Source organism: Brachyistius frenatus, unplaced genomic scaffold (genome assembly GCF_029030835.1).
Source record: "Brachyistius frenatus isolate BFR_SWC_R1_liver_20210118 unplaced genomic scaffold, ASM2903083v1 Contig_8, whole genome shotgun sequence".
Lineage (NCBI taxonomy): Eukaryota > Metazoa > Chordata > Actinopteri > Embiotocidae > Brachyistius > Brachyistius frenatus.
In genome coordinates, this window is record NW_027210607.1 from 4,421,840 (window position 1) to 4,446,190 (window position 24,351).

The 24,351-nt window shown below is 45.2% G+C and overlaps 1 protein-coding gene across 5 annotated transcripts; it reads right to left on the minus strand.

Annotated features, from left to right (window-relative positions):
- Positions 1-2,785: 2,785 nt before the first annotated feature.
- Positions 2,786-24,056, minus strand: smoc2 (SPARC related modular calcium binding 2). 5 transcript variants are annotated; one of them, XM_069690018.1, is made up of 13 exons: positions 23,444-24,056; positions 18,076-18,238; positions 15,779-15,885; positions 15,571-15,670; positions 14,727-14,762; positions 12,548-12,595; positions 11,659-11,733; positions 9,802-9,988; positions 8,762-8,844; positions 4,692-4,791; positions 4,266-4,513; positions 3,427-3,525; positions 2,786-3,326 (listed from the first exon to the last, which is right to left on the minus strand). In XM_069690018.1, the coding sequence occupies exons 1-12, from the start codon at positions 23,516-23,518 to the stop codon at positions 3,461-3,463; spliced, it is 1,287 nt and encodes a 428-aa protein (XP_069546119.1). In that variant the 5' UTR covers positions 23,519-24,056; the 3' UTR covers positions 2,786-3,326; positions 3,427-3,460. The 5 variants fall into 5 exon arrangements, with proteins under 5 accessions (XP_069546119.1, XP_069546117.1, XP_069546118.1 ...); XM_069690016.1 differs by having other exon boundaries at positions 12,548-12,628; XM_069690017.1 differs by having other exon boundaries at positions 14,718-14,762.
- Positions 24,057-24,351: the final 295 nt, after the last annotated feature.

Below are 24,351 nucleotides of genomic sequence, written 5' to 3' on the forward strand. Positions count from 1 at the left end.
AATACAGCTTTGAGTTACTACAACAAATGAAATCATTTGGAGGGGAGATAAAGTTCATGAAAAGGCCCCTTGTCTGAGTTCCCCCACTACCTTACAACACTGCTTGTTTTTCTTTTGCACCCCGTCCATTAAAAAGTCACACCTCCTCTAGCGATTTGTTTTCTCCAGTGTAATGTCTGACTGTGTTGTGCCGTGCTGACTGGGCTGCTGGGGTGTTTGGGCCACACCAGGGGAAGCAGTAAGAGAGCGGGTCCCAGGGTGCAGGCTGTCCTCGCACTATTTACCCACAGACCAGAACCCCTCCGAAGGCCAGGGGGAAGCCGCCGCTGGGCCAGAGGCTATTAAAGCCCTGATGGCTTTTGACAGTAATTTCTTCATGAGTCCACAGCCCGAGGGTCCTGCCAGCGGTGAGATCGGGTGCCTCCTCTTACCCATTAAAGCACACAAACTGTGCCCACAAATCGCGCTCAATGGTATCTCTGTGTTCAGGGAGTGTGTTTGTGCATATGTGAGAGAGAGAAGTGAGGAAGCAGGGCGAAGGAGCGGGAGAGGGGGGAAGCCTCGCCAGGCGTGAGAAGGTCCTGGTAGCGGGGGCCAAAAGATTTGGATACTCCATCAGTTCAGGTCAGAGTCCCGGCCATCAGCGGAACATATTTGGAAAACCATGCGTTGACATCCAGCCAAATCATAAAATGTGTTTATATGCATCTCAACCCAGGGGAGCAGAAATCACACATGACAAGGCTTTAGCATTGTGTTGGGTAGAGGCTTGAGCTTCAGCAGCAGTTGCGGGGTTGGCTACAGATTTAACTGTAGGTTGATGGGTTTTTTGGATGCGCTGCTACACCTGTAACCAGCATGGCAACGTTAACAGATGACATGCAGCAAATGTTGTTGTGGGCATGGTGCTAACATCATTTTCAAGCAGATGACGGGAACATGGGTGGAAATTAGAGATTTGGCAAAAAGATGTGGCTGAATTGTGAGTTTAGGATTTGAATACAGGGTTTTAGCAAGCAAATATCCATCCATTAGCTTCACCTGCTTATCCCAACCTTAGTCAATGTGACCTGACACTGTGTGAGAGGTTGATCAATGTCCAGAAAGCCTTGGTTTGCAGTAGAAGTATGAACCGTGCATTTCTGTGTGCTAAAAAAAAACCCCAATACAGTGAACCCTCGTTTATCGCGGGGGTTACGTTCCAAATAGAGACCGTGATAGGTGAAATCCGTGAAGTAGTAACCTTTTTTTTTTTACAATTATTATACAATGAAATACTCCATAATACATTGAAACCAAAGAACAAAACCTTTTTACAGGCCCAAGCATTTGTTTAACAAATAAAAGTACTGTATAAATGTTTTTTTTTACAAATAACTACTGTACTGTAAAATAATAATTTTAATCATCAATACGAACTGAAGGCTTCAAATTGCTGAGATCGGCACCGCCCCACTGCGACCCGAGTCATTGGATTAGAACGGGAGAAAATGAAAAATGATTATGAAAACAAATACAAAGTACAGTAGGACAAATAGTGACTCGTGTATTTCACTGCTCTTCTGACTGAGCCGCTGCATCCTGACTCCGCTCTGCAGCGGTTCTTTCTTCTAAAGCCGGCGGTGCAGGTGTGGTTTTTCGAGAGAAGAACATAGTTATCGGTAGTTGTTGTCGCTCTTTTTTCTTCTGGGCAAAAAGATTCTTATAAACCGACATGCCACCATCGATTATTTTTAATTTGGCAAGCTGTTTTACGTACGTGTACATATTAAACCGCAACGTTATTGACAAACAGGTAGAGAAGAAGCGGAGAGACTGTTTAGCCAATCAGAATGCAGAACACAATGCACGATGCAAATCCGTGAAGCAGCGAGACCGTGAAAGGTGAACCGCGTTATAGCGAGGGTTCACTGTATATATTAATGCTGCTTAAGGGTTGTTACTTCAGATCTCACTTTTCCAGTGTTCTGGATAGAATGGATGCTTAAAAAGGCCATAGGTTATCCACCGCTAATCCACCATCACTCATAATCTCCCCTCTGTGTTCTCCTGGTGTGTTAAAACCAGACCATTGGGCTGGATTATATCAGAGAAAGGAGACTGATGTGTTAATCATAAATTAAAGGCTAAGCCTGTGTGAGCAGGTCAGTCTGAGGTCAGTCGCTCAGCCCTATAGGGGACTTTATGTGTGAAAAGCCACGGCTTAGCAGCTCCGACATAATCAGGCAGGAACAATGTACAGTAGTGTAACGTGTCAACGCCGGTCTGAGCTCAATGTTGTTCCTCTACAAAGAATCTATTCAAACCTCGATGACTGTTCGAGTTTACATTTACCTTATACATGTAAGTATACTTAGTGCAAATAATCCATGTTCACGCACACACATGCAGCGGCTCATACGACGCCCTTTTAATGGGCACTCATGCTACACGCAGCTGAGATTGGTCTATTTATCTGTCTTCAGTCTACGTGGGAAATCTGTGACGAGAACAGAAATAAGTACCATCCGTTTTTTCCAATTCTAACATGCTGCCTCGGGGAATTGGCAAACTGTGTGAAAATGGGATGATACACGACCTTTGCTATGTATGACTAATGCTTGGCTCTTAAACACTGTGTCAACAAGGTGTTTTATTAAAGACACAGCAAGAAAACACAAAATAGCAAAGACATTACATGATTTATATAACTATGGAAAATGTAGAGGACTAATTTGATTAGAGAGAAACAGGAATCTGCAGACCTCGTTCTCCTTCTTTGACACATTAGACCCCAAAACCAAAATGTATAAAAGAGTTCTTTATTTCTAATAAACATGAGTATATGAGAACATGTAGGACGTTTTACGATGTATGTTTAAAACATTCTTGCAAACTGCTTTACAAAGCACAGAAAAGGATGCAACAGGTCAGTACATGAGAAATGGTTTGGTCTAAGTTATAGTAGCAAACTATCTATAGATCCGCTCTAATATCGTCACCATGAAGAGAAAAGTAAACGGGGGGAGAGGGGCACAAAATGTCAACATCAAACATGAAATCTTTTACAACTTTGAAAAGTACACTTTTTAGACACACAAAGGACACATACATTGTATGTGTTAAATATTTTTTTTGTTTGTCAGGACATAAAACGCTAACTACATCATTCACAGATTCAGCAGTCTGTTTAAATACCTTATTTCTACAAAGTGAATTTACATTTTTTTTTAAAGTACAAAGTGCAAATACTATGGTTTCCGTTGCTGCCGATTGGTGAGGGCAGGTTCTCCAAGCGAGAGGGGAAATCTCAGGTGTTGGACTTAGCCTTGCTTCTTCGAGGGATTCTGAGGAGAGGGAATCAAAATGACTTCGGCTTGTTTCTTTGCACTTTTAAATACTGTACATTTCTGCTTAACTCAACACAGATAGATAAAACAAGATTACACTTAGACTGTAGATGTACCACCAATTCCATCCACTAGTTTGTGAGGAGTTCTTTACTCACTAGTTTACTGGAAGATAATCCATCTCCTGGTTTGGCTCCTGTATGACAAAAAGTGATATAAACTTCAACAACCACAATATTAGGGATACTGCAGGTCTGTTCAGGTGTGATTATGACCTCCATAGAGTTCAGATCCTTCAATAGGCACTGGCCTCTCAGCGTTTCTTGTCAAGCTGCTCCTGTGACAGCTCTGGCAGATTTCTTATTGGAATTACAAGTACATTTTGAAACTGTGTGTCTTTGATTTCAAACAGATGTAAGCAGAAGCGGGCTCCTCATTTTAAGCCAGTGACTGTCAGTTTTATTATTATCTGTATTAGTATTAGCTGAAGCTGGCTCCCTAATTATCGCTTTCATTCAGTTTAATCAGTTTTTTAAATCTTTCTAGCTGACTAGTATGAAATTGAAAAACCCACTTAGGGGATTTAAATCTGCATTTGATGTCTAAGTACTTGATCTGATGCTAATTGAGTGCTGCAATTATTCTAAAAACAGGATTTTAAATCCACTTTAACTCCTGTTTGGTTTTGGTTGGTTGGTTTTCTAAAGTCAACATAAAAGACTCACTAATGCCTCATGTGCAACACCCAGGCATCTGAACAACTGCAACATTTAGACTGTGCCATATTTTGATAGCTGGGCTACAACTGGACACTGGACAACGGTAGCCCTAATTCTAAATTACCATCTGACTTCCGTGATTATTATATTTCAATCTATCAATATGCAAGTTCACAAAAAATACATTCAGACTTTAGGTCGTGTTGCTCAGTTTTACCTTCTTCCTTGGTCACCCCGAGGCAGCCCATCAGCTCCTGCAGAGACAGCGCCTTGTCGTTGCTGATGTCGCAATACTCCACAAACTTCTTAACACACTTCTTTGGCTTGGACTTCTTGCGCAGGAAGCGCTTGAAAGGCTTGATCTCCTTCTTCCCGATGTCCCCACTCGAGTTTTTGTCCAGCTGTCTAAAATACCAGTGGACAACCCTCTCCTCCAGAGTGTGGCTGGGGTCGGGCTCGGCCATCCTGAAGGGCAGGTGTTCATTCATTAATTTAACAGCTAAGAAATACAATATAAATTCTTTTCAGATAATAAATAAAACTCTCCTAGTTTTCAATCAAAGTGGAATACATTTGTACCTTTGTGGTGAACGAGTGAATCCACTGATATGCATAATAACTAATCCACTTGTAAATGTCATACCTTCCGGCGGATGCTGAATCTGTGACAGCGTGCACCATGTCTGTCGACAGCGCGTCAAGAACACTTGTCAGGAACTCTGTTTTCTTTGCCCCAGGACAGCCTAAAAAAATTAACCACAGATACGCGAGTGTGTGAATGACTCAGGTCACATGGAGGTAACTGTACGTATAACCATCTGGCAGCAAACAAAGGAAAAATGATCCCGCTGTCAGAAGCATTACAAACATGTGGAACGCTGCCGTCATAGGTGGTCTAATAAATGTTTGGGGAGGGATGTCATGTAACAGGCAGCGGAGTTTTAACGCGAACAGCACGTAAAAAACAGCAGAGGAGAAAAAAACCTGAGACTCTCACAGTTGTCTTTTTACTTGCTCTCAAAGTAGCAGACCTCCCTTCATCTGGAGGAGGAAGAGGGTACCTGCCAATCATCCTAGAGGCCCCTGGGTGGTTTAGACAGCTGGAGCTACTGGCGATGTTGCTGAGCATTGTGTGTTTGGACAAGAGGCGACGCACAGCACCTGAGACTCACCTGAGACATCAAGGGGACCAAATCCAGCAGACAGACACGTCTTTTGTCTTGTCTGATTTAAAGTTATGCATCCAGAGAGCAACAGATACAACTGAAAGGCTAGTACAATTTTAAATCACCGCAGAGAAGGGGGATGAAATTAGGTCAATCCATAATTAATGAGCCACAAAAAAACCAACAGAGAGGCCTTATTACATGCATAATGATGGGAATATAGATTAAAACGAGGGGCAGCGGTGTTGGAATGACCCTAATGACAGTAATTGTCTGTTTGGCCATATGCTTTTAAGAGTCAGGAGGCCGAGGTTGCTACTTGAGGAGCTGAAGGCTATAGTCGCAGCTCTCCTCTTCTTTCTCACAGTCCAGCTTCCCCGTGCTGCTGCGCCTGTGGAGAGGAAGAAATTCTCCACAGTTTGCTGCTCTTTTTATGGCTCAGGCCTGCGGGGCCAGATTCTCCTGCGCCAGAGATAATAGCATGCTTTGTGCCTCTCTAACAGGTGGCGACCAGCATCGGCGTAAACACCCAGCCTCCACTCCACCTTTCGGGGGTTTAGCAGGCCGCGCTGAGCCGAGGGTTGAAGCCTTCACATGTCTAAACTGTTCTACGCTCTCCTTTACACGCTCAACAGACTCGCTCTTAAGTTTTAGTGGGCCCTCCCTGGCCCTAGCCCAGTAAAATATCTGACCCACCTGTTAATAGCCAAACTGGTGCCTTGTGGAGCCTCTTGTGGTAAATTAGTCTAGACAGTCACACAATTGCACCCTCAGAAGGCAAAAGTGTTTTTATCTGGCTTCTGACTGAGGAGATATTTGTGGGATGCAGTTGGACTTGTTTGAGGCTTAGTGTTTTTCATGGAGAGCACCCGTCCTCTCCGTAATGCCGCAGGAATCTGAGCTTGTCTGCAGTAAACTGAAATGGGAAGCCATCAGGTAATGATCCAGTCCCTTCCTCTTGGCAGCGATGTTTTGTTTTCTTGTGGGGGACGGGAGAGATCAGCTTCTGTCTGTCTGGACACTGTTCAGCCGAGGGACAGGCCACAAATGTGCCTGCTGTCATTCAAAGGAAATTGAGTCTGGCCATTTTCCGTTCACTTCAAGGCTGCAGCCGTAAATGGCTGCTGTCTTATTCCATAATAATTACAATGATTATGTAATACCCAAGTTTGACAGATGCAGGATGGAATCAAGTCGCGAAAGCCTGAATTGAGTGCATTTTATTTTCTTGTTGAAAAGCTAAGAGCTGCAGCACTGTTCACAGGCCTCCGTATATTTGTGAAAAGTTGGCCAGTAAGTGCATGTTTACATGTGTGTGCCTGTGTGTTACTGTCAATAAGAAGCAGTGTTTTTCTATGGAGCCACATGGGGCAGAGGCCTGTCAGCACTCACAGCCGCAGCTTCCAATGACTGCCCCGACGCTCGCCTGGGACTCTGCTCTGGGGAGAGAGAGCCAAATACTCAGCTTTCCTCTCCTGCCCCTTCCAGGGCAAGTTGCTCCTTTCTCGCATCTCGCCCCATAAACCTCTCAACACCAGCGCTTCAACTGCAAATGGGCTGCAGCAATGCGAAGGCAATGTTTACAATTATCCCCGGCTCATACAGTAACAAGGTTTACAGCCGTTGACGCAACGGCTCATAAAGAAAAACAATGCTGCATTTCTTTGACTATAACCCAGAATATTTTATAAGAGGAAACCTGGCTGATACGGAGCAGGTTTCTCTGACAGGTTTACTTGCTGGACTTGTGTTTCGTTGATTGAATGCCTGAATAAATATATTGTTGTCTTTTCTACCACTATGTTAAGGAGGTGTTCAGCTGGGCTTGAGATCTTTCTCATGGGATAGTTGCGGCTGTTTTCCACCCCCACCGCACACTTTCTGCAGACACTTACAGACTGTAATTATCCCTGTTCAATATATCTCAGTAATAATATAGACCACCGGGGCCACTGGAGAGCAAAGATGAGAAACATTTGTGTGTCCAATGATCATTTATCTGTGACTGTGTCAGTTTTACATAAACAGAGAGCGTTTCTGCTGCTGAAGCAGCACCTGTGAGCAGAGAGCTCAGCTCTGGCCTGGCACACTGTTACATAAACAGAAGTGGATGGGACGGGAACAGTGGCAGCTCTGTTCATATGGTGCTGGATTATTAACGTGTTTACCAAACCACCAAAAACCAGAGATTTGCCAAGCACTGTTCAGCTTTAAACTGGGATTTGGTTGAAGGCAGCTACAACTCCACTTCACCAAGCACTGGTTTTACGATAAAGTAATGCAGCTATGTGATGAAAACAAGGGTGAATGCACTCCGTCTATTGCAGTGTAAAACTGTGTCTGGCTATGATGAGAAATACAAGTGGGTTTGTGTGTGTGTGTAGAAGCTGAAACTGGAAGCAGCTCAACAAGGTCAAGTGGCATTAACACAGACAGTTTGAACAATTATTTGGATTCTTACATTAAATTAAGTGCTTTCAACAGCTGCATTACACTAGATCTGTTCAGTCATCATGGTTGTGATGTAGTGCAGTCTCATCTGTAAAGCTGAGCTGACTGCTTAGGACACTCTGTCTCAGCATTGAGATCAGGAGGTAGACTAAGTATACAAGTTTTTGTATTTCCCTCAATGTAGCAGGACAATCTTAAAGACCATTTGAATATATATGTTCATATAACAAAATCAATAAAATAATTTATCTCGTAGTTTTAATAGAACCTGATTTCCTTGATGGACCATTGAGGAAAACTGGATTTAGGTTTAGGTTTGAATAACTAAGGTCAGGGACTGATGATGTGGTGGTCATGGTTACGAGAAACCAACATTATCATTTGGTAGGACACTGCCTTGTGAAAACCTGATGATTTGTTGACCATCCAACCACCCTGACCTCGACCTTTCTCACTTGAATGTACACACATTGTTTTTGACCGTTTGCTGATACTGATTCTGTTGTTTTTCTTTGAGGACGAGTGTACACTGAAAACAGCTTTTTATACCCCACGAAGCACCTTATTGTTTAATAATTCCTTTAAATCGTACTTTAAATTATGTGCACGTGATCATAGTTTTTGAGAGTTAAATCCTGACTAGCAAACACAGTCTCACCTGTTGCTCAGCCCACCTCGTGAGCACCCTCTCCAAATTGATCTCCTGCCCTCAATTTAGTTATCTACCCTGTTATCAATCTCAGTATCACTACCTGTCTCTGGCATCCTATTATCCATTATCTCCCCCTCACCTCCCTGCTGTTTCTGCTGCATGCTTTCATCCCACTATCCTCCATTTTCGGTCAGTTGAAGATTAATCCTCCCCCAATCCGTCTCTGTCTCTCTGCTTATTGACCAGTGAAGGGCAGTGTCTGGCAATCCTCAACTCTTTATCAAGCATTTCCTTGACCAACAGGGCTAACACACGCACACATTCGCATGGTTATCACAACCTTGGAAGCGAGGCAGCAGTTGGAGGTCGACTGCTGAAGAACTTCACCATGTGGTCTGAACTCAGAGGAGAAACAGAGACTGTGTCCAGTCTTTGGAGACCTACCTTGGAGATGTCTGCTTCTGTAGTGGTCCTTGGGTTTAGTCGGGTGGGCCCTGGCATTGCCGTCACATTTTGGCTGCTCATATCTGTGACATAAAATACTTAATGTAAAAAAAAAAAGTCACTTCATTGAAGGTGAAATGGTTGAAAGGGTTTTTGTTTATAGCAGTAAAACTATCCTCAGTGTAAAGCCAGAGGAATCCCATGTTTTCCAATTATCTCGTACAGTTAAAACCTAGGGATTCAAATGATTGTTTTGTGGCAAACCAGGGGCTGTGAAACACATCCAAAAAAGAGGGAAAGGATTTGGAGCTGGTATGAGCACAGAAACTGGGAGGGGGGGTGAGAAAGAGAGATAGAAGAAGAAGAGAGGCAGACAGGGAGCGTGGGACACAAGGAAGCTTTCACAGCCTCCCTCGGAGGGACAGCAGAGCCCCGATTGCTGCTGTGCGACTGGGCCAAAAGCTGGCCTGGGACAAGGAAGAAAATCCATGCTTCCATATGTGTGCTAATGTGCTGTCTGGCACGCTGCCTGGAGCCTTGTTAATCTGATACCCAGCCATGCTTCTCAATAAGAGTGAACCAGTGCCCTGCTCTGCCAGCCTGACTGACCTCTGACCTGCAGCTCACCACACCACTGAGTCACGTTGTGTCATCAGCAATGGAGATGTCTATTTTAATGCATATGTCAGACATCTCTCAAACTGCTTGATTTTAATTCTCTTTTTCATTTCTTCAAAGTTTGCATGGTTGCAGATCTGAAGATGTTCAGACCTGCAGGAAGATAATTCCCAATTTAATTCGTGGACATGTTAGTGCAGAAGATATAAGGCACAGGATGTGAAGCAGGGTCGTACAGGTGAGCAGACCCTGGCCCCTCTGCTCTGTCAGGGTGGCTAATGATCACTCGCCTGCTTTGTGTGACCACCTTTTAGTTTGTTTGCCACACAGAACTGTATAATTGCCAGGAATGTTTGTGAGTTAGGGTGAGATAGTCCTCTACAACGACACATAAGCTTTTGTAAAGGTGACATTTTGCCCACCTGGTAGAGGTCCCCGGTATGGGCCGTCCGGTGTCCACCAGCACACACCAGCAGTAGCCGGTGGAGGGGTGGCACTGGACCGGCTTGTAGAGTCCTCCTTGTGCACAGTCTGGGACGAACACAGCGTCGTTCTTGTGGTGCCTCGCCTCCTCCTGAGCGGACTGCTGCTCCTGGTCACACGATGAGGCTGGAAACAAGGGTCAGAGGTTATGCAGGTATCACTGCAGGCGTCAGTGGACACATACAGTCAGCATTCACTTCGGTGGTCTAAGTTGTGCGACTTAGCAAATCCACGCTCCAGACAGGCACACTCGATACGAACAGGAGGTGTTTGAAATGTAAATCTGGAGTCACTCCTGACCAGATCCGGCTGACAGATTTGGATTCATACAACGTGCGGTGTGCTTCAATTAATTTCTATTCAAAAGCAAAATGCACGCAGCTGCTCTCTTTACACTCGAACCACTGCTGCAAATCCCCAAGGAGGAGGAGGAGGAGGAAGACAAAGGGGTGGAGGATGAGTGCTGGGAGATAGTGTGTGTAGACGGCTGGATCAGCCCCTCGTGGCACTGTTTACGGACATTAACGGGCTAATGACTAAGTACAGCTCCCTATGCCCCAAGTTAAGTAAATATTTGGACACTCAACGGGCCCTTTGTGGATGTGTGTGACGGGGAGAGAAACAGACGAGACAAAGGCAGAGCGGTGGTCAGTTGCCTACACACACACACACACACACACACACACACACACACACACACACACACACACACACACACACACACACACACACACACACACACACACACACACACACACACACACACACACACGTCTGCAGGATACTGTAAAGCACTGGGGATGTGTGTGTTTACATGTTCAAAATTCCCAGGAAAAATGCAATGCTTCCTGTGATCCTTTCTTTTATCTATACATACAGAGCATCCAGCGGCCTTGATGGGAGAGAGATGGGCCTCTGCAGAGCCTCAGCAGGATCTAATCAGACTTTTTTTTTTCTGAGCAGCAGGCTCCTTCTCTGCCTCGCAGCTTTCCAGCAGAGATTTGAGCATTAAACTGAGAAGAAGACCTCCTCTGGCCCATGAGGCCTTTCATCACCAAACTCTCCCTCTTTTTGGTGCTCGCCTCAAGGCTCGGAAGCTACTGCGGGATTATGGATATCCCTTTCTTTGTTTATTTTCATTAGAAATCTTTACCCACACAAAAGAGACCAAATGAAATGCCTCCCCGCTTTCTCAACCGACTCTGCTCGCTCCAGTTCCTCCGGGCTCTCTTTGTTGGAGTGGGTGTTTTTTTTTCACCCCAATACCCCAAAGAGCACATGGTAATCAAAACCATCAATGCTGCATTTCTCTGGCTTTTTATTGGTTGTAAATTATGATAATGGGATTCACACACAGATGCACACACGCACAGAGTGTTTGCATCTGTAGGCCTGCCTAAAAGTCATATTGTTTTACAGAGAAAGCAAAATATACGGTGTTTCCCTGAGAGCAAAGAAGCGACTAATGAAGCAGATAAACATGCATCTGTGTAAAAAGACAGCAGGACAGAGCAGCCAGATCAATAGGAGATCCTGTGTTTGTGCCATGTGCTGATAATTACAGATATGCCACAACGCGAAGAACCGCAGAGGAGCAGATCCTCAAAGCCTGACGCACTCCAACACCAAGATGCATTGGTTTCACAACCCACCATCTGTCCTTAAAAGACAGGAACAGCCTCAAACCATGATTGCTCACACAAGTAAGAAAAAACACAGAGCAAGCTCTCAGTTGAGGTTTACAAAACACCCAAATCGCCATCATTAAAGTAAAAAAGTTGGTCTTTGAAACTCACATGGTGCTCTGGTTCTATTGTTCTGTCGGCTGCGAACCTGCTCCGTCCACAGAGTGGGGTACTGGGAAGTGATGTCTGAAAGAAATCATCAAGACAGCTTTATTGGCTTCAATTGAAAACACACTCGTATATCATCTGAGCAGAACCTGATGCTTCCAAAACTCACAGACTGTAAAACGCACATCAAGGTTATCGTATCTCAAACTACTGGAGCGGATATGGAGTGTAAATAGTATATGACAGCTGTGACCAGAGATACAGCATTAAAAGGAAGGGTAGGTAGACTTTGATCTATCACTGCGAGTCTTATCTAATAACATTAGCATGAAATCAGAAAGCAGGACTTTCTTTGAAATATATAAAAGACAGATAAAAGTGCTGAAATGCCACTTTGCTTTACAGTGATGGGTTTTATTGAACTAGAGAGGAAGGAAGTTGTTCTCTGCAATTTTGAGATTAATAGAAGTGAATATAGTAAATAAAGCAACACTGCAATGTAACATTATTCCTAGTATTACTTTGTTGTGAGCTGACATGGTCAGATATGATAGCCTAATGACTTTTCCAAATTATATACTTGTCAACTAACACTCACTAGTTTGAGGGCAAAGTGCATTAACACTGTCAAACATGCAGTGTACTACAAGTACAAAAAAGAAGCGTGAAACACTTTTCAAACTCAATGGACGCCATCTTGGCTACGAAGAGGAAGGATGTTTTACTATCATTTTCCCCAGTGACCTTTTCTGCAGCTCGGTGCTGCAACTGTGTGAGACTCCTTTTTTCCCTTTTAAGGATGTTTTTGAGCCAGTCTGTGGTTACTCAGTAAACACAGGCGCAGTATCAAACTTTTTTTTTTAAACTCACAGTCCGATGGATAAGAGCTCACCTTCGTCATCTGCAGGAGGCTGTTGATCCACCACTAGGCCGGTCTCATCTGCATTTAGAATGGAGAATATTTGCAAGGAGACTACAATTACCAGAGTAAACTAGATTAGAGAACACGTCACGGTTTGAGATTTGCACGTTGCCCGGTCAGGAAGAATTGAGGTGAAGGTGAAGAAGATGACACAGAGAGGGGTGTGTGTGTGTGTTGAAAAGTGACTTGCAATAAGAAAAGAGAGGAGGAAACCAGAAGTGTAGTGGTCACATGTTCCCATGGTTTCACTTCATGCAACGGGGGAGCTCATGATGCTTCAAAGGACAGATTGAGGTCAGTTATAATAAATGAAGAGGGAATGAGCACCAGCAGTCCCTGACGTTCTTCTCCATCCTTTCATTGCCTGTGTTTGAGTGGTGAGAGGCTATGTGAAGGTGAGAGAGATATAAAGGGGGGGGGGGGAGGCAGTAGCTGAGTCTGAGATGAACCAATTAACGGTGGGAAAATGCAGCATGTTTGTTTGGTCTCTGTTTGTTTGATTTGCGGTCGGAGGGAAACAGGGAGGAAGGTTTTGAACCGCCTGGGGTGAAACCACAGCCGTAGGTGTGGTTAACCTCAGATTGGGTCACTCCTTTTGCTCAAAGTGAAGCTCCGTTAAAGTGTGAGTCAGGGATTCTCTAATGGCTGCCTCCACAAACGAGGGATTAAGATCAAACTTCTTTTCTCTAACAATGAATTTCCACTGCAAAAACCAGGAATTTACATTTACTGCAAGCGCACTCTGCCAGCCATTCATCCTGTCGAGCACGTTTGGCGGATACAAACACACACAGTCAGTGTGAGCGACGACTGGGGCAGACATGTTATTACTCTGCTCACTTCAAGGCTGGAAATGCCATTTGAAAAAGTGTATTTATGATTTGGATTTACGATAAACCACTAATGACCCATCTTTACTTTGTGGCCTTTTACATGGCTGTAACACCTCTTTTAGCATCTGCCAGGAAACCCCTGTGCTATTTGTGGTCGTACGGCATTAGTTTTACTGCTGTTTGTCAGTCGTCAGCTGCATGCGATTCCAGCATGTGAATGAATTTGTCAAGTCAAGCAGCAAAAACGAGTTTAAGGCAGAGCGTTCGGTGTTTGACTTTATCTATATTCTGATAATAAAAGTGCAGCAGAGGCCTCTGTGGAAACGCAGAGGCACTGATGGGCTGAATCAAAATATTGATGCAATCACTGCTATTTTCAGCGCTGGCACACCACAAACCTACAGTTTATTCTGCTTTTCACCAGCCTGTTTATCCAACCAGTTCAGACTGAACCGCAACCCCCCCCCCAATTTTGCATTCCCACTTGATCTATGTGTAATGACTTGGCCGGGCTCAGACACACTCTATACCCGGGACTGTTTACAGAGGGAGAGACGCGCAGACGTAAATGTCACACTGACAGGAATTACCCATGTGACAAACACGTTCTCTCACGCACACTCACACTATCACACAATCACATAAGGAATCAGTCTGATTCAACCCAAATTACACTCTGTGTGAGCCTTCAAATCACATCAGTTAAACAAATTGTCTCCCAAAAGATGAGAAAGAGAGATACAGTTTCCGGAGAGGAGACTTAGTGGTTGTATATCTGGAAGAGCGGAGATGTTTGGTGAGAGACAGAGTGAAAGTAGATTGTAGGATAAAGTATGAACATTTTCTTGTATCTTATGACACGGTGGCTGAAAAAGAACCAAGATTAAAAGAGATAAAGTTAGAGAAGAAGAAATGATAATTCAGTATTTGGTCCATTCGGGCTGCTCCCGGTTGTTTGGCTGCCTGGTAAAAACAACAGGCAGTTATATGTGCATTAAAGCTTCCCACAGACTCTCTCCTTCGACTTGTTACTGAGGAACACGCTGCTATCAGCCTCCAGGCTGCTCACACTCTCTTGAATTGACAAAACATTAGAGAGGCAAGCCGTAACAGGCGAACCAACTCACACATCTCCAACACAGATGCAGGCAAACAGACAGAGATGCAAAGGAATACACAGACACACACACGTAGGTGCAGGCTTCAATAGGTACACACATGCACATGGACAAACACAAAAGCAAACATGCATTGACAAGGAATCATTGTGCCCGTGGGAGTTAATTCGTGTTTAATTAAAGTCTCACCTGCTTTACCTGGTTCTCTTGTGGTCGCTCTCTCCTGTTTTGATCCTGAAAAAAGACATGCTCAAATTAATTGAAAATTCACCACCACATGCTTGTAGTTACTTTTTGACAAAAAACAGTAAATCAGAAGAAGAAGAATTCGGCCTCATTTTGTTGAACATGAACAAACACTCACCAAACTTTAGGAAGGACTAAACCACTTTAACTTTAAATCTTAGGTTATTTGCACTGACTCCAATTACTGACACATTGCATGTTCATCGACAAGTATTTTTTTGGACATTTTTAGACTTCATACACACAGTTGTGATTAAAGAACAAATCTGCTGCTACTACTTCTGGAGCTTTCTCACTATCGGCACAGCAGCAGCCCCCGAGACAGCCCCACAGAGACGCACAGGGAGGACATGTGGCATTGGTTATTTGATTGTTTGGCAGACGTTATTCTCTGAGAACACTTACATTCCTCACAGTTTAACTTTGTTGCTCAATTCTGCAGCAGCGCTTTTCTACCAGGCTTATTTACACCGCAGCCCCATGCCTTGAGCAACGCTCGGTCCTCGGGTGGCCCTCGAACCGTGTGGCCCTCAGTCCAGTCACTGACCACGTCCCCACAGGACTAAAGATTACACCCCCCACAAACATGCAATGTCATGCTTTGCTGTGGTGAAATCGATTTATCATCGTTGCTACACCAAATTACAGAAACAAAATGTCATAATGTTAACCTCATTTCAAAATGACTCCTGTACTGGAGCAGTGAACTGCATACAATATACTTAATTATACACATCACTGAAAGTTGCCCACTATTAGATAGTACTATAAGATAGGTTGCTGGGATTTTACCCACCTTGGCATCGAGGTTTTTTATTGGCCACTGCTGAACCACTGATGGGACGACCGTTGGGGGTGACACACCAGCAGTATCCAGTGTAGCTGTGGCACTGAACCTGCAATACAAACAACATGTTAAAAGGACATTCAAAGATAAAAACTCCTTAAAAATCACATTCAAGCAGGAGAAAAACAATAATACTTTATGTTGTGTTTTTTGTTACCTCGCTGTATGTGCCATCAGGGTTGCATACAGGCACAAAGACCTGTGGGAAGAGCTTCTTGGCCTGCTGCTCTGTGTACTTCTTCTCTGCTACACATCTGGATGTATCTGAGGAGCATCACAAATCACCACAATCACTCGACATTACAGAAAGCCACGATTCAACCGACAGCGCAACTATTTTCTTATGCTGCCCAAAGTATGAAACTAACATACTTAAAAAGTCAGAAGAAGATGTCAAATCTCACATGTGATGAAGAATGAATGAAAAATGCAGCGAGAGAGGAGAGACGGACAGGAAACAACTCCAAGACATTTCGGAAGCAGCAGATACTTGTGCGGCTGGGAATAGAACCAACACCCCCGGTCTCATTAGGGGCAAGTCAGGCAAGCCTACGCTGTGCCGTGTGGTAAAGCCATTACTGAGTGAGGCAGCTCCCGTCGAACATTCCAGTCACCCAAGAAAAGGGCTGATGCACGGGGAAAACCTGACCCTTCCTTAATGTCTGAGTGCGTCTCACTCTCCTCCTTAACCTCAACTGTCTGCTAAATTCAGTCCAGTCAAAGTACTTGTTGATATTAATGTGGGTCAGCAACTTTTCACCTACGTGCACCTCAAGTCTTTTCACGTCTCTCGGTCAGAGCCGTGGCTCATCCTCTCATTCAACAGCTGCTTTGCCTCACCTGGCCAACAGCACCAGCTGTGCAAACTCTCAGGAAACGTTGGGCGGAGATGAGTTTGATGGTAACTTGGAGTGACACACGAGTTGCCACAAAGACAGTGACTCATGCTAAGTTTTAAAACGTTCACCAGTTTGGTCAGCAGGCTGCGTGTTGCTGCCATGGCTTAGACTGTCCATTAGACACATGCAGGAGAATGTGCACTGGTTTCTCTCTGTCTAGTGTGTGTGTGTGTGTGTGTGTGTGTGTGTGTGTGTGTGTGTGTGTGTGTGTGTGTGTGTGTGTGTGTGTGTGTGTGTGTGTGTGTGTGTGTCACTGGTGAGGAGTGGGAGCTAGATGCTGTATGTTCTGGGTGGAGGAAAACAGTGAGTTGAGGAGCTCTGAAGTAAGCTGCAGTGGAAAAACCCAAAACCATCGTCCTTCTCCGAGGGGCTCCGACCAAAAAAACTGACTGGAAAAAATGACAGGACACTTGAATCATCTGAGTGCAGTGATAAAAAACAAATGTGGTGGCACTCTCACCATCCTTAAACACAATCCCATCTCTGTGCTTTCAGCCCAGCCCGGCCCTCTGGTTTATTTCGGCTGCTAACTCGGTTAATGCTGCTGTGTCTTTCACTCCTCCCGTCCAGAAGCAAGAGGGTGGGAGGGGGGGGCGGGGGGGTCCCCCGAACTCTTATAGACTCAATGTTATTGACGCATACAATACGACTTTCATGGACTCTCGTCCCTTTCAGCTTCCTGGCTGGAATCCTCTATTCTGTGTCCCGGCGCTGTCCACCACATCCAGATGTCAGCTTAGAGACGTTGCCACGGAAACCCAGCACGGGCAGCAAAATCATGGAATGCTTTTCCATCATACGAGACTTCTTTTCGAGCAAACCTTTTCGCTCACATCCCCTGCATTAGAGGTCTAATGTTGTAACGTGTTAAGAATGGGGCATTGTCCCCAGTCTGCAGAGCGATGAACTCGCAGTATAGAGTTAGTGAGCGGGGCGGGAGCGGGGGCGGGGGCGGGAGGGTCCGGGGCTGAAACTCCGGGGTGTACGGGTTCTTCCTTCCAACCATGGCTAACAATGAGGGAGTCTGTGAGCTGCCTGACCTCGCTGGCTCTCCTTCGCCTTTTGCTTTTCATCCCAAGTCTATTGGTCACATATGTAGAGCTTTACATCTAGTATGATGAAAATGAGACCATTAATTATTGTCAAGACATTTCATTCAAAGTTCCTCGCCGCTGCATAATAACGACACTTCAGAGCAGTGAAGCCATTTCAAATCAATGAGGAAGTTGTGGGTCCCGTGATGCTGTTGTGTATTCTGAATGTAACAAAGCATGAAATCTGAGTGAAAAAACAGTTTCCCCTGAAAACAGAATAATGTATTAATCTGACAAATTAATGACACCTCCTTCGTCCCGCAAATGGTGTGAAATTATGAAACCAGCCAGGCAGCAGCGAACCCTCCCCTCACCCACTCCCACAGTGTCAACCCCACTTGTCCTTCCAGCACTCAAAGAATCAATTATGCTGAAATAAATTTAACCCACAAGTTTCTACTGTGACCCCTCAGCGCGTTTGAGAGCATCAGGCGGCACTGAAGCGTGACTCGTGACCTGACCTTTGCATGGCCCTCGGATGACCTCCAGCTGGGGGTCACGGCACTTGGCTCGGAGGAACTCGCAGCGAGATGTGAAGGTCCTGCCGTCGGAGGCGCACAGGGGCTTGCGAGGAGCTCCGCTGCATTCTATGTTGCACTCCTTATCCTGATCCACCCGCAGGAACTGCACAAGTGAGAAAATCGGAGATAAGCAGAGAAAACATTTGTTAAATGAGCCATTTGTGGGAATCAGTGAGCTCTGCACAAAAACATTTTAATCTCCACAACAACAAGTGTGATTCCCGAGGGGTTTATGGAGACGAGGAACTGCAGCTTCTGTTGGGGCAAATGCATTTTATGACAACGGGCTACAACAGTATAGTTGTACAGCCATACAAACTGCAACATTAGTTCATAAAAACACTGATAAACACTACGAAGCACAGACGAGGCAGTGTCACTGCAGGCCTGTCAGGGTGCAGCCATGCTTTGTCTCTGTCTAAAGACCTGCAGAAGACTTGACTGACACTTCCTCTTTTCTTTGTCCTTGCCAACACCTGCACAGGTATTCACCTGGAATCGTTCCTAAGGATGTTTTACTCAGCCATGAAAAGAGAAACAAGGACGGAGACTCCTGGCTGAAAACATCGGATCACCTGTGTCAATGCCACCATTGTATCTGCCCCCGTTGTATGAAACCCCCTCGCCAGGCCACACAATGGGGCGGCGGTGGCGGTAAAGGGGTGGAGGGTGTGGGGGGGCAACAAGCTGTGACTGCTACAATGAATGAGAAGACAGTGACTGAGCAGCTGAATAAGCTGGATGTCAGTGAGCTTTGTGCAGCTACAGTGTGAGCGTTTTCATGAAGTTTGCGTGATTCACATGAACGGGGTAGAGTGGAAAAACACAAACTCTGTACTTGTGCTGATGCAGGTGCTGTTTTCAGTCAGTCGTATCCAAAGATAAATACCTCTGAACTCCTTTTGTCTTCTCTTATAATGAAAATATTTGCTCATATAAAACACTGTCATTTTTCTTTCAGTTCTGCTCTTTTCTTTTGTGAAGTGTTTGCTTGGTTTACAGTGGATGCACGAATATCCAAAATCAGTCTCTATTCACAGCAAATGGACAGACAAGAACAATCCCTCTTTAACTCACAGATACACACACGCACACACACACACACACACACACACACACACACACACACACACACGCACACGCACACACACACACACACAACGCACACACACCTATCAATTCATGACACAAACCAGACAATCAAAGCTCTCACTTCAAAAGAAATGGTACCACAAGACACAGGCTGAGACAAAAAGATACACTTCCACGAAGAAGGCGGGCTGATCCCCAATAAAAATAAATCTGTTGTGTCTGACATCTTACAAATGAAGTGAGAGATGAGGTTTGGTGGCAGCCCCCTGCGTTCAGACAAGCAGGGCTGCAGGGCTGCAATGCACCTGGAAGAGGGCTGGCAGGGAAGGGAGAGTCGCCCTGGGCTAGAGGGGGGAGATACAGCCCACTCTGTCAACCTCACTCATAAATCTTCCTGTGGGGAGATCAGAGAGTGGAGGCCCGTTCAAACACATCGGAAGAGGGGCCGCGAGGGAAGGAGGGAGGACCAGTCTTTTTGGACTGAATGACATTTTTCAATAACCAAAGTTTTTGGGGGACAATTGTTTGTCATCATGAGGAGGACAGTGCAGAACATCTCTGCATGTTGGGAGCAACATTCACTCAAAGGAAGAGGAGGAATTTCTCTTCACATATCAGTCTACAAAGATGAAGGAGGAGAGTTGAGACTTGGACAAAGCCTGTTGTTGTGAAGCAGACAGCCCTTTAAGATAGTTTGGGCCATTATCCTTCAAACTTAAGCTATGATGAGTCACAAGTGCATTACTTCAGTTTAAGAGTTCACAAGCCCAAAAATGTTGGCACCACTTGTTGACAGTTATCCTGTTGTGGTGCAATTGGGGGGACTTCCCATTTTAAGTTAGCTCTTTTTGATTGATACCTCTGTCTAAGAAGAGTGGGGGCAAATAAATAAATTCAAGTGGAACTGGTTGGATGATTTCAATCATCGTTTAAACAGATGCCACATTGGTTGACATCAACTAAACACCTGTTGGTGCCTTTAGAAGAACTATTCTGATATCGATTGAAATATCTAATTTATACTATCTGACTAAAACACTCTAGTTCTCCTTCTACATTTGTGTCCTTGCCTGTTTCTCTTTGGGTCTGCGGGTCTAAGCCCCCCCCCCCCCCCCCCCCCTTAGAGTCTCTCACTTTCTTGAATTGTTTGCATCATTGCATCTAACTGACAGCGTCCTGTTGGTACCCTCCTCCCTCCCTCCTGTCTCCTCACACCAGTTAGCAGATCCCTCTGCAGCGGTCACCTCCCCTTACCCTCCACTCTGTCTCTCACAGCTTCCCCTCCTTTCACATGTTTCTTTGCAAAGACCGCAGCGTTTCAGAGCTGCTAACTTCGCTGATAGTGTCTGAGTGCGTCCAGCTATGCTTCAGTGGAGACCTGCCAGCACTCACTGGTCACCCCAGTGCTCACACTGCACCAACATCATCGGCATCAGCCCTTGCCAAGCAGCAGACTGACAACCCAAACAGAGTCTTTGAGCAGCCCAGCATCCTGCTAGATGTCCACTATACAGCGCACAGCGGAGCGCCGAGTGCCTGCAAGTTCACGATAACGCTCCAAGAACGCAGCATGGAAAAACACAGCTAGCCATGAAATCAGCCACCCATGAAATCAGCCACCCAGATTCATTATCAGACATCCAAGCATTTATTTCACAGTCACAGTCGGCCACACTGAAGGAGAACAACAAATAAGATGTGAAAGCCAGCGAGAGGAAGAAGCTTTGGAGACTAATGGTGTGTTGAGGACCTCTTCCTCCTGTGAACACCTAATAGTAGTTCGCTGTCTGCTGCAGATCCCTGTGTGTTTGGCCTGTGGTGATGGATGGGCGAGGCTTAAGCAGAGCTCTGACACTCCCCTGATGTCTCATTCCGGCCTCTCCAAGTCGGCACCATCATCGTGCACAGCAACACGGCAGAGAGTGACGGGTGGCCTCCGCCTCAGCTACACGCTTGCACCCTGATTTATCATAAAAGGAGACTCATACAAGACAGAACACATATTGTGACTCAAGCCCATTTATAGCTCAAATCCTTTTCTTGTCTACTTCCAGACAGCTGGCTCTCACTTTCTCTGTTTGTCTTTCTCTTTCACATCTCTCTTTCCTTTCATGATTTCTGTTTTCTTTGTTGCATCTCTTTTGGAAGATGCTTTTCGCATCTGCTCAAATAATACAAGAGGTTGCCAAAGGAACAAGAGACAGGCGAGAGAGGGCGAGACGGGCGGAGTGGAAGGGAATTTTTTTCCAAGACCAACCAGCATACAAATCAAATCCTATTACCTCCCCCTGGCTCTACGGCATTGTGGGATTGAATGGAGTATGGAGGAGGCGAGCCTCCAGCAGAGAGCACATTGTAGGCTGATAAGGGCCTTCTGGGCTGGGAGGCCCCCGCTTCCAGCGCACCGAGAGGCCCCTCACACCACAGCCCCGCCGGGTCAATGGGGGCCCCAGCTGAGAGCCGTGGCAAACGTGTTAAATGGCCTTGGCGGGAGTTTCCTGCGTGGATGCTAGGATGCAAAGGGGATCATTAGTTTCCAGCATGGTGGAAAGGGAAGAAAGTGTCAGCCTTTAACCAGCCTACGAACTCAATCACAGGAAAAGGCTGTTAATTGCTGTGAAGGATGTTAAAAAGAAACAGAGGTGTTGTGAAAGGCCACTGTTGGTTAGAAACGCCTCTTTGGTCAGGTGCACAATTTCATAGATTATAATAAAAGGACTGCACAGGTTTGAATAAGAGGCTGCCAATGTTCTACATGCCCTCATCTTTTCACACACTATTTCATACTTCCATAAACCATGGAAAACGTCTGCCTCATGAATAACCCAGGCAACCATCCCATATATTTAACTGCCTGTTCGACCTCAAATATGCACAAAATATCACATGGAGACATTTTCCTGAAACCAGCAATGACCTCTCCTGTGTCACTCAAACAATAAACTATGAATCACTCACAAAGCCCTGCAGAAGAGAGTCCAGTGCTCCATGTGCTACTTCAATACAGAATGTCTAATGAACCACAGTGTGGTACTGTATGACACCGACAGAGTTACCAATGAAACATGCAGTGAAATAGAGAAGCTTCTCATTCTTACAGTCAGACCCAGAGCACAGTGGATGGAAGCTGTGTCCAATCCGAACACACCACAAACACAGATGTACCTGTGCGACCTTTCCCTTAACTGCCAGGTAAATATCACCACCTATTAAAAAAAAAACAAAAAACACTCATTTCACACATTATCTGGACACTCGTGTGTAAATGTATCAATTCAGGGCAACTGTATCTGCTCAGGGCAACACTTCCTCCCACATTCCTCAACTCCACAGTGCTGTCAGGGAGAGAGGATCTCCAACCCTTCACCTGCAGGTTAACAGCTCATGGCCATTTGTTTCCAATTGGATACTAAGGCATCTTCACCCAAACCATAAATAATTGTGCTGGGGGAGGCGGCTGTCACATCAACCTCTAAATCAAGTGGGGAAGCCTCTGACAGTGCACATTCCGCTCTCTATTAATCTTCCTTTAGCAAAGTACCTGCACTTGATCATGACCATGAAATCCCCCTCGAGATGCACTTTCTCTTGCAGTTTAATGTAAAATATACAAGGTGCTGCTGCCCTGCTGCTGTAAACAATGCCATGTGCTTTGGTGCAGCAGACCTGAAGACATTGGCAGCTGAAGAGCCACTGAAACAAGAAGAGGAAAGAACGCAGGCAGATGAGCCGAGAGGCAGGCAGAGGTACTAAAAGCAAACCCCGTTGGCATTGGTAACAGACCAGGAAACTCCTCACAGGCAAACCAGTCGCTTTGTCACCTCAGACACAGAGTGCAGAAACACTGAACTTACATGACTAACAGAAAACTCAGAGACCTGGGTTATTTATTCAGTTTAATTCAGCCTCTTCTTTTAGAGGAAGAATATCCAAAAGTAGCATAAGCATAGTCCATAATGCTGTTATGGTGGATTTGAAAAGTATATCTAAGTTTATTCATTATTTTTGATATAAACATTTCTGATTATTATAGAAGAAGCTCACAAGAATCTTGACTTAAAAAGACCTGCTTCAGAGCTACATTCTTCTTGTTAAGAATATGATTTTGTGGTACTCTCAGTATTGTGCATGGAAGGCACGAGAACATCCCTCACTTTCAACTCATCGTTTACTAATGGAAAATAATGAACTATATTCTGGTAGTTCTGCGGCTCACCGTGAGAGCGGAGAACCTTTGAGCGCGTCCAGCGCACAGCAGACAGAAGAAGACCAGCAGCGGGCAGACGCGCATCCTGACGCAGCGTGGCGATAAACTCTCCAAATTACGCACGGTCCAAAATTCAGTCTGTGTAGCCTTGACTTGCGCAAAAAACGTCCCTGGAAGAAGTCGAAAATGGTTTAAAAAAAATCCACACTAGTCCTTGTGAAAAATGTCAGTGTTTTGTAGGGGAGGGTTGCTGGTTTATTTCACTTCGTTTCCTTGGCTTCGTCTGCCAAAACGTTTGTGTAAGACACTCTCCTTATTTCTGGCAGTGCGATAAACCCCCCTTGTCCCTGACCTTTTCCCCTCCCTCGGTGTCTTTTCTCTCTTTCTCCCTCTCTCCAATTCGACTTTTTTTCCACACCCCTTTCCTCCACTCTTGATTTTGTGGACTAGATCGCTTATCGGATGCAGGCAGTTCCCCAGCCGGTGGGCAGGTAGGTAGGTGAAGGTTTAGAGGGACTCCGTCTGCTGCTGGTAGCTGAGGCGAACACGCCAGGTATTCTTCTCTCTCAGCTCCTTCCCCCTCAAAACCACAACAGGAAAAATCCCTTCTCCCACCCAGAGGACTTTGTGATGAAGTTCGATTGGCAAAGTGAGGAGGGGGATCAAACAGTCATACAGGCTTACTGTCTGCTGGGAGGGTCGGAGAGAAGAGGAAACAGTCTACCGTTGGAAAACACGCACACAAACAAACAGGCTACAATTTAGATTTTTTTTTTTTTTTTTGGATTCTCAATTTATAAGTCCTAAAAAGTTAAAGTTTCAAAGTGCTCCAAGTAACACAAGTGACAAACTGTGATGATCTAGTAGGTTCTATTAAAGCAACACCATTAAACAGTGTGACCCTTTAATTGATTTAA